Below are 9,658 nucleotides of genomic sequence, written 5' to 3'. Positions count from 1 at the left end.
ATAACCTCTGGTCTATGCCTTTTGGACTTGGATTTGGGCCAAAAAGGGCTTCAGAATTCGCTATGAGCGTTTTCTGCAATTTCTGGTGTGTGGCCTCTGTCACGCGTCCGCGTGGGTCACGCGGTCGCGTCATTCAGAGTTTTCCTTGTCACGCGATCGCGTCAGTTACGCGGCCGCGTCAATGCCTTTTCGCGCTCGCATGCGGCCGCGTCGCCCATGCGATCGCGTGGCTGCCAGTTTCTTCAAAAACTCTGTTTTGTGCTTTCCTTACATTTTGTATGTTTCCTTTCTATCCTTTAAGTCATTCCTGCCTTAGAAGATCTGAAACTACTCAACACACTAATCACGGCATCGAATGGAAATAAAGGTAATTAAAATAATTAATTTTAAAGCATAGAAAACATGTTTTTCACATACATCACATAATAAGGAAGGGAAAGTAAAACATGCAATTAATATGAATAAGTGGGTGAAGGATTGAATAAATCACTCAAACTAAGCATAAAATATATCATAAAATATGGGTTTATCAACCTCCTCACACTTAAACAATAGCATGTCCTCATGCTAAGTCCAAGAGTAATGTTAGGTTAAAGTGGTGGAATGCCATGCAATGCAATCTAATCTAAATGCAACTACCTAGATGCATCATGCAATTCTAATTTTTATACACTTGTATATAAAGCTTGCATGTAGTTGAATTAATTCACATTCTCAAGGAGTCATATATATATATATATATAGCCAAACCTTCACAACTAGAAAATGGATAAATACAGACAGATTTACAGACAGATTTAGTCTTTATTACAGACGGATTTTTGGTTACCGACGAAATTACCGACGGATTTTGTCCCACTGTAAAAGCCCCGTCGGAAATTATTTACCGACGGATTTTTTTTCCGTCGGAAAATTACCGACGGATTTTTACGATTTACCGACGGATTTTCCCTCTGTAAACCCTCCCTCCATTTCCTGAAGGCGACAAACTTACAGGCGGATTTTCCGTCTGTAATTACAGACGGATTTTCAGACAGATTTTTCGTCTGTAATTACAGACGGATTTTCAGACGGATTTTCCGTCTGTAATTTAAACTTTGGAAAATCATGATTACAGACAGAAAATCCGTCTGTAAATCCGTCTGTAAGGTAAAATAGAATTTTTTTTTACTTTTTCTAATTACAAAATAAAATTATTTTCATACAAAATAAATATAAATTTAATACAAATTTTTATCTAATTTATATTCCCTCTAATGATGATTTACTAGTAAAAGAAACGCTACTTGTGACATTCCTGGATCTTGATCAGCCAAGCCAACTCTTATTTAAAGTATTTTAACAACTGACAATGCCGTGGAAGTACTTAATGAACTGAATTTCTTTTTGGAAGAACATGATTCTTAACTTTCATTAATTCAAGGAAAATTGGGTATATGCCAACAGATTATTAGTTCTTGCAAACACCCCTGCAAGCTGCAAACATTTCAAGCTACTAGATTACCATATTCCAAGAGAATAATGCATGCTTCACATGCTTTCTACACAAGATTAAGATTGGTGAACTGTATTATCTCTTAAGGAGATGTGTCAAATGGCTTAGACTATAGAAACTTGGAAGAAAAGAAACCAACTATAAAATCACAAAGCACAAAGCTGAATAATAATAATAATAATGTTGAACATAGTTAGGACCACTAAATACAGTAATGTTAATGCCAGACAGCTAGAAATTAGTTAATAATTTTGACATAGGAGGAGTATTTGTACTATATCTCACATGAGTGTCTTGAGAGCGCTTGTCCACCCATTTAGACTTGTCACTTTTAAGTGTGTGGGTTTCTTTGAAGACCTCCTCGTGGGTTGGTGTACGGCCCAACTGCTTCTTCTGTTCCACATGAAATACAAAATAAGAAAAATTTTACATAAATAGATGTCTATTAAATAAGATCTAAAGCCACTTAAATTATATTACCATCCTCTCTATAGTTGAGCTCAATGGAATAGAACCACCGCAATGGACAGAACCACCTAAGAGTGACGCTCGATTCTCTCTTGCTTTTTTCCTTATATTTTTCCATTTCTCATTTGTTTCCCAATACCTTTCCAATACCTTTTTGTAAGCAGGAATTAGCCATTCGTGGGTTGTATCCACACCCTCACGGATATCTGACATCATTTGGCTAAATCGCTTACTTGTCCTATACTTGAAAGCCCTCCAGAAAAACTCATCATCATCATCATCAATAAGAAAGTGGCTCTGCACATACTCATCAAGTTGCTACTTATAAGATTCAAATCACATGAACAATATTCAATCAAGTTATGATTAAAGACAAGTTATGATTAAAAAAGAAAGAACAAAGAAAACAAAGAGCACATAACTCTCTCACTTTGACTATATTACATACAGAACAAAAATAGGAACAACATTATAAATTGCTACAAATAGAAATTGGTGCTGCTATTGAAAACTAGGGCCTGTGTTAAGCCATTAGCACTTTAATTTGAAATTAAAATATAGTAGTAAACACATTTAGATTAGGAGTAGTAAAAGAAGAAGAGTGATTAGTATTGCTTGCTGAAAGAGTAATAAGAGGAATAGGTAATGCAGTATGTAAAAATTGTGTAGAAGAGTAATAAGAGAAATAGGTAATGCAGTATGGGAAATCCACTAGAAGCTGCTATTTTAATTATGGAGAGATCCAAATTTTACCTTGTTTTTCCATCGGGAACCAATCTTTCTTTTGTGACACTATTAGGAACCGATGCAGTCTCTGATGGAGGAGATGTACTAGAGCTTCTAGGTGTCTCTGAATCAACTAATAGATTGGAATTGCAAAGCGGAGGAGGAATCGAAATTGGAGGAGGGGGTGGAGGAGGGGGACCCATACATCCTGGAGTAGGCCAACTTGGTGGAGGAAGACCCGTGTAGCCTGGATTAGGTACCATCAAATACGGTTGCTGGCTAAGTGATCCTGACTGAAAATCTGGCACAACCGAAGTCCCAGAAGAGGTGGAGGTGGTTGAAATAGCGGCTGCGGCAGTGGTGCGAGAACTTCTATGACCCTTGACACCTTTACCCTTGACCCGAGGAGCCATGACCTACATATATATTCAAGGACTATTATGCACAAAACTATCTGCAGAATATCATTTTGATAAGATATCATAAGTCAGAAATTGTGAATGCCTTAACAAAATTTTGAAATTCAATCCATAGAGTAATAACTTAACTTTACTACAAGAAATTTTTGTTAGTTTAAATAACTTAACCCATTATGAGGCTTAACAAGAAAGCCAGTTAAAATGGATCAAATCTGATTGACAGTTATCATCAATCGAAAAAGCAAGAACCTTAAACAATGCCCTGAAATTAACTGGTTATGTTGCTTATACTTTCTTTAAACCTTGGAATCTTTGTGGCTTAGTAGTAAGCAACCACAATGTCATCAGCAGATACATTCCAAAGAAGGAAAGAACCGTTAAGATGGCACCTTTTTTTCACTAGGCTAGCCCTTTATTTTATTTTATTTATTATTATTTTTGACATTCTTTCTTTTATTTTTTTTCCATAGGAAATGATACATAACATTTAAGTCATTAACATCTGAATATCTTTCAATCACACTACAAAATAAGCATAAAAAGGATCACATTCACACGGCATATGTATCCATTGAGAGCTAGAGAAATGACTTACGTTCCAGAGAAAGCCAAAATGCCAGTAGTTAGAAGGCCTCCAAACTGCACAAAAAAAATGCTGAGTCGAAGAGGAAAGAGAAAAAAATTGATGTCTTAATTTCACAAACACTTGATAGCTGTAACATCTAAACTCTAAAGAGGAAAAAAGCAAGGAACTTTGAGAAATGGGAACTTACAATATTGGGATTTTTCGTCAATGGAGCACCAAGTAAGGCAGCAGAGATTAAAAACAGAGAGAGAGATTCAATGAATTTCCTTCACTACTGCCACTGCAACAAAGAGAGAGATTCAATCTTCAAACCAAACTGTAAGAAAGAGATTAAAAACAATAAGAAAGAATATGAAGCTTCCTAAATTTCAGAAAAGGGACAAGAAAAAAAATTCCAGTGGTGCTTTAGACATGTCAGCTTAATGAGTGTGGGACAGAGTTATGCTTTAAATATATTGAATTTTTAAGACAACTAGATTAAGTTACATGACAACATATGTAAATAACAATATATATAAGCTAAATATTAAGAACAATATATGTAAAGAACAATATATATAAGCTAAAACAATACAAGCTAAAAATGATTACCCTATTAAAAATCAATATCATCATCAAAGTCTGCAACATCATCATCTTCATTTTTATTAGCCCCAGAACTAGAGCCGATGGACAATTCAACAATGCGGTCCTCTCCAAATGGAGACTTAAGACTGATAGGAGGCTCGGTGTCAGAAATCCTAGAAGGATTGCTCTCATTCGCTTGATAAGCTACATCATTCTCTTCCCCATCCTCCTCTACATGTACATGATTGATTTCAATTCGACCTCTTGGTTTAGTGTTTACAACAGCACGCCACATAGACTTGCAATTTCCAGGATAAGGTAAGAAGTAAACTTGTTTAGTTTTTTGGGCGACAATGAAAGGATCATAGTGGCGATATCTTTTACTATGGTTGACTTCAGTTATTTTGTAGTCATTATGAATACGTGTTCCATTTGGNCAATTAACTGTTTAATAAAAGATTTGGGTACTTACATGTAGAAAGGGCTAACTTTGCTTTCATTGAGTAGAATATGCAAATGAGCTGCGGCCTTGTCTCGTTCATCTAACCAATGATCTTTAGCTTTACCAACCTTGCGACCAGGTCTATTAAATATTGATAAAGAGGCTTTAATTGTGTCTCCGCCGTCATCATTTCTTCCCATACGGGTTCGCCTCGATAAGATATGTGGTTCAAAGTAGAAAGAAACAAAACTTGAAGTCTCCTTTGCCAAGAAAGCCTCACAAATCGAACCTTCAACCCTTGCTCTATTTTCACTGTTCGCTTGAATGCTCCTATCACCCGTTCAAACGGATACATCCACCTATATTGGACAGGTTCACACACACGTGCCTCATATGCTAGATGAATTGGCAAATGCTCCATCACATTAAAGAATCCCGGGGGAAATATCCTTTCTAACTTGCAAAGGATAATGGAAATATTCTGCTCCATAACCTCTAAATCATGAACCTTGAGAGTGGTTGAACACAAGTCTTTGAAAAACTGGCTTAACTCGGTAAGAGGCTTCCATATATTTGTAGGTAGTTCTCTGAATGCAGTTGGAAGCAAGCACTGCATAAAAATATGACAATCATGGCTCTTCATACCAATAAACCTCCCCTGGGAAAGACTTACACATCTAGCAAGGTTAGATGCATAACCATCTGAAAATCTAAGTTGTTGCACCCACCTATACATGTCTTGTTGTTGTTCAGAAGTTAAAGTATAAGCTGCCTTAGGTTTGGACCAACAATTATCACCGACATGCCGCAAATGTAAATCTGGACGCTTGCACAGTTCAGCCAGGTCTAACCTAGCCTTTTCATTGTCTTTAGTTCTATCAGTGTCCATAACAGTATTCATTATGTTATCAAGCACATTCTTCTCTATGTGCATTACATCAAGACAGTGATGAATCAGGTTATCCTTCCAATAAGGTAACTCAACACACTTTGCTTAGTCCAATTGTGAGTAATACCATACTCTCGCGATTTAATCCACTTTCTATTATCTGATATCTTCCCAAGTCCTTTAACCCTTTGCCAAATCTCCAAACCACTTAATCTGGTAGGAGCCTCTTCACTTTCATTCTTCCTGAAGTCATTCTTATTGCGCCTATAAGGGTGGTCTATCGGCAAAAACCTCCAATGACAATCAAACCATGATGCCTTGCCTTCTAATTAAGGTGGCCCACTGCTTAAATGACTCCTGTGATTGATTTCCCTCGGCCTTAATGCATAGCATTCTAACAGCTATCGATAGTTGAGAGTGCACACAACCTTCCCACAAAGGCTTTTGAGCTGCCTCAAGAAGATCAAAAAAGTTTTTAGCCTCTACATGAGGATCCTCTGGACCAATAGAATCGAAAACCATTTCATGATACCTTCTGGAGTTGTCTTCCCAGCTAATGTCATACATATCACATTCTTCCACATTTGCACCACTTCCTGAACCACCTTCCCCACAATTATTGAATCCCGTCTGATTAATCCCTATGTCATCAATCTCTCCATGTTCTGTCCAAATCCAATAATTTGGCATAAACCCCTTTTCCCACAAATGCATCTTAATAATGTTCAGCTCTTTATAATTTGTGCATCTACACTTAACGCATGGGCATCTACACTTTTCTTCCGACTTCACAACATCTAACTTACTAATTGTTTCTATAAACTCCTCAACCTTGTCATAAAACTCAGGTTTAATACCCCCTCTTGTTGGATTCAACCTATCATACATCCACACTCGATGGTGCCAAGACATTTCTTACGAATTTGATATTTTTAGTACCTATAAATCATCCAACACAAGCAACATTTCATCTTTCATACAATATCCTATCAATATTTAACCATATCAATGTTTTCAATGCAATACAAGCAACAACACAACACAAGTAATATTTCATTTAACATACAATACCCTAGAAATCAATGAAGTTTTATAACACAAGAATTGTACTAACCTTAACTCCAAGCAAAAAGTTGAAGGGATTGAGAGAGAGAGAGAGAGAGAGTGTGTGTGTGTGTGTATTAGAGTATTATTTTTATAAAATCATGAGCAACGGTAATTTGGTAATTTACTATGACAAAATCACAATCAGAAGACCCAAGAAAAGACCTAATCCAACCACTATAGATAAACAAATCACACAGAATTTTTTGAGAATCAGGGTGTGCTTGCTAACCTCACTGACTGTCACTTGGAGCAGAGAGACAGCTGAATTCTAAGTCGTCGATCCTGTGGAGTAGTATTAAAAAAAATTAATTAAGAAACTTAAATTTCAGCTACATTATTATCAATCTGTAAATGAGTTTTTACTAAAATATATATTATTTTGAATGACTACTTAATAAAGGAGGCTAAGAATAGGAAAATGAAAATGAAAGAAATAATAGTAATTAAGATAAGGGAGAGGTGTAAGAGAAATAAATAGGTGAATATATGGACAGTAATATGTCTAATCAATTAGCAAAATAGTACAGCTGAATAGATAACAAGACACACTATATAATGCTATTATATATAATGCTATATATAAAGAACTAATTATATAGTTTGTGAAAATAGTACAGCTGAATAGATAACAGAAAGACTACTAGAAGGTGGAGGAATTCGATTTCCTAAAGTCCTAGTTTTACTTGGAACCATTTCTTCTGAGTCCCCACCTTTTTTCTTTTTGGTCATATTTCATTACTTTTCTTCATTTGAACAGTAAATGAGGCTTCTCTTCTTTCAGTTCCTATTGTATCTTATAGCAAGATTCTAGCTAAATTATAATTTGTTACCAAATTCAATAATATATTTCCAGTTTAAAAGCATATTTGAATCCTCTTGTTTTCTTTTTTTTTTTTACCCTTGACTATAGAAGAAATTGAACCAATGAAAAAAAGGGAATAATGATATCAAAATATTAAGGGAGACAGACCTAAGTTAAGGCAAAATTAATGTAATCACAAACTATAAAAGAAAGAAACATGATTAGATATTCCAACATAAATTATGCCACCCTGCATGAAAATAGTGATGGGCTTGTCATGTGATGCAAAAGCCTTCCAAGGTGGGCAATAACTAAATATGTTGATGGCATGGGATCAAATCAAATCACCAAAATAGTGTATACCACAACACATGACAAGGGACAATATCAATAATCATGGCATTGCAGATGCTTCAGGTGAAACACCAAATATCATCACTCATCACCATCAGATTTTGAAGGTACCATCCGGTGGAAAAATTAGGGAGCAAAAGTTAATATGCTAATGATTATCTTTATTATGGTAATAGTCATGTGGATGAAACATAAAATGAAAAAAAAAAGAAAAAAACAAATGGAATTCCAAGTGGATAATTAGCTCAGAGGAAATCTAATTTCATATTTGAAGGGAAGTTAAGCTGAAAAAAATTGCTTACTTTTGTAGAACCTCAACATGGAGAGAGCGTCTTTGACTCCCAAATTGTTGACCTCAGCATCTAAACAAGAACAAACAATTAAAGTAGTAAGTCCCATTTCCATTATATGAGAGAGAGAGAGAGAGAGAGAGAGAGAGAGAGAGAGAGAGAGCACCTTGCAGTCCTTGGTGCTCAAGTCTAAGGAATCAGAATGGAGTTGTCAAGTGGAAAAGATGGAAGCAGATATCAGTACTTTCAAGTCTACACTGAACACCAAAGAACAAGAAATAAGGGAGCTTCAAACAGAACTTGAAAAATGTTTTTGTGCTATTGAAGAGAAACATATGGAACTCTTGATCTTTAAATCGCAACTTGCAGAGGCTGACTCCAAATCATTTTTGGCAGAAACTGATAAAGCAGTTTGTATCAGTGAGAATGAAGATTTGCTTTGTCTCAGTAAAGAACAAAAACATAGACTCACATTTACATCAAATCAGAACCACATTGGTCCCCTGCATTGCAAATTACAAAAATCAAAAGCTGAAAAATATATATAAGACTACTAAATTTCAACATCATCAACAACCACCTTAGATTATTTTTCTGTTACATAACTCCTCAATCCAATTGAGAAACAAAAAGAATCAGTAAAGGAAAGAAATATAAATCAATTGAAGAAAAAAGAGTCTCTAAAATCCAAAGAATATTTTTCAGATAATATGTTCAAATGGTACAGATATAAATGATAAAGGACGAGAATAAAGGAATATAGAAACATAAAAAAACCAGGTATCGAATTTTTTTTCCATAGATATTTGCATTACTTAGAGGAGTTACCTCTTTTAAATCACAGGGAAAAAAAATTTGTACGATACAAGTTCTGTGGAAGAAAAAGAGATAATCTGCTGGATCCATCTCATATCATTGATGAAAATAAATCACCACCAGAATCCATCTCATTAAAATTATTTGAAACAGAGATATGAATGGAGAGAATCAAGCAAGTAATCAAAGACTTGAATTTTTTGTAATTGGGAGGAAGAGTTGAAACTTGAAAAGTTGAAGCTTTCATCATGTGTAGAAACTGGAAAGAACCGGCTACAGGGCAAAGAGCTCGAAGGATGTGGGCAAAGAGTTCGAATAGAGTGTGAATGGGGTTTTCCGACAAAGACCTATAAAATTAGGGTTTTCAATATTTCCGACGGATTTAATTTAAATTACAGACGGATTTTCCGTCTATAATAATTTAATAAAACGCACGTTTCGTCTGCATAATTACAGACGGAAAATCCGTCTGTAACCATTCCACGGAAAAAAAATTAATTTTTCCGACGGAATTATAGATGGATTTTCTTTTCCGTCTGTAATTTATGTTAATCTATTTTTTTGTTTTCCGACAAAAAAATCCCTCTGAAATTCCGTCTGTATTTCAGTGGGATAAAATCCGTCGGAAATATCCATCTGTAATAACTAATTTTCTAGTAGTGCTTAGATAGTTGATAAAGTTCCTTTACAATTGAAA

The 9,658-nt window shown here is 35.3% G+C and overlaps 1 protein-coding gene and 1 long non-coding RNA gene across 7 annotated transcripts; both read right to left on the bottom strand.

Moving 5' to 3' along the window:
* LOC107639502 lies at positions 1,642 to 2,394 on the bottom strand. The gene is made up of 2 exons (XM_016343017.2): positions 1,976 to 2,394; positions 1,642 to 1,888 (listed from the first exon to the last, which is right to left on the bottom strand). Exons 1-2 carry the CDS (start codon positions 2,177 to 2,179, stop codon positions 1,727 to 1,729), a joined length of 366 nt encoding a protein of 121 aa, XP_016198503.1. The 5' UTR covers positions 2,180 to 2,394; the 3' UTR covers positions 1,642 to 1,726.
* LOC107639503 lies at positions 2,558 to 9,203 on the bottom strand. Of its 6 annotated transcripts, none has more exons than XR_002361355.1 (8): positions 8,974 to 9,203; positions 8,618 to 8,648; positions 8,312 to 8,544; positions 8,158 to 8,217; positions 6,929 to 6,981; positions 3,882 to 3,974; positions 3,704 to 3,747; positions 2,558 to 3,105 (listed from the first exon to the last, which is right to left on the bottom strand). It is a non-coding gene; the product is annotated as an uncharacterized LOC107639503 (long non-coding RNA). The 6 variants fall into 6 exon arrangements; XR_001620178.2 differs by having other exon boundaries at positions 2,565 to 3,105; positions 8,312 to 8,397; positions 8,974 to 9,200; XR_002361356.1 differs by having other exon boundaries at positions 2,565 to 3,105; positions 8,312 to 8,402; positions 8,974 to 9,199.

Source organism: Arachis ipaensis, chromosome B04, assembly GCF_000816755.2.
Source record: "Arachis ipaensis cultivar K30076 chromosome B04, Araip1.1, whole genome shotgun sequence".
NCBI classification, from domain to species: domain Eukaryota; kingdom Viridiplantae; phylum Streptophyta; class Magnoliopsida; order Fabales; family Fabaceae; genus Arachis; species Arachis ipaensis.
Note: the sequence above shows the minus strand (reverse complement) of the source record. Positions and strands in the feature narration are given on the sequence as shown.

What these genes read in the sequence shown, in the direction of transcription:
- LOC107639502 (XM_016343017.2), bottom strand. Translation starts at nt 2,179, where the DNA reads ATGATGTCAGATATCCGTGAGGGTGTGGATACAACCCACGAATGGCTA. An exon ending in GCTCAACTATAGAGAGGATG is followed by an intron (nt 1,889 to 1,975) that starts GTAATATAATTT and finishes CATGTGGAACAG; the next exon opens with AAGAAGCAGTTGGGCCGTAC.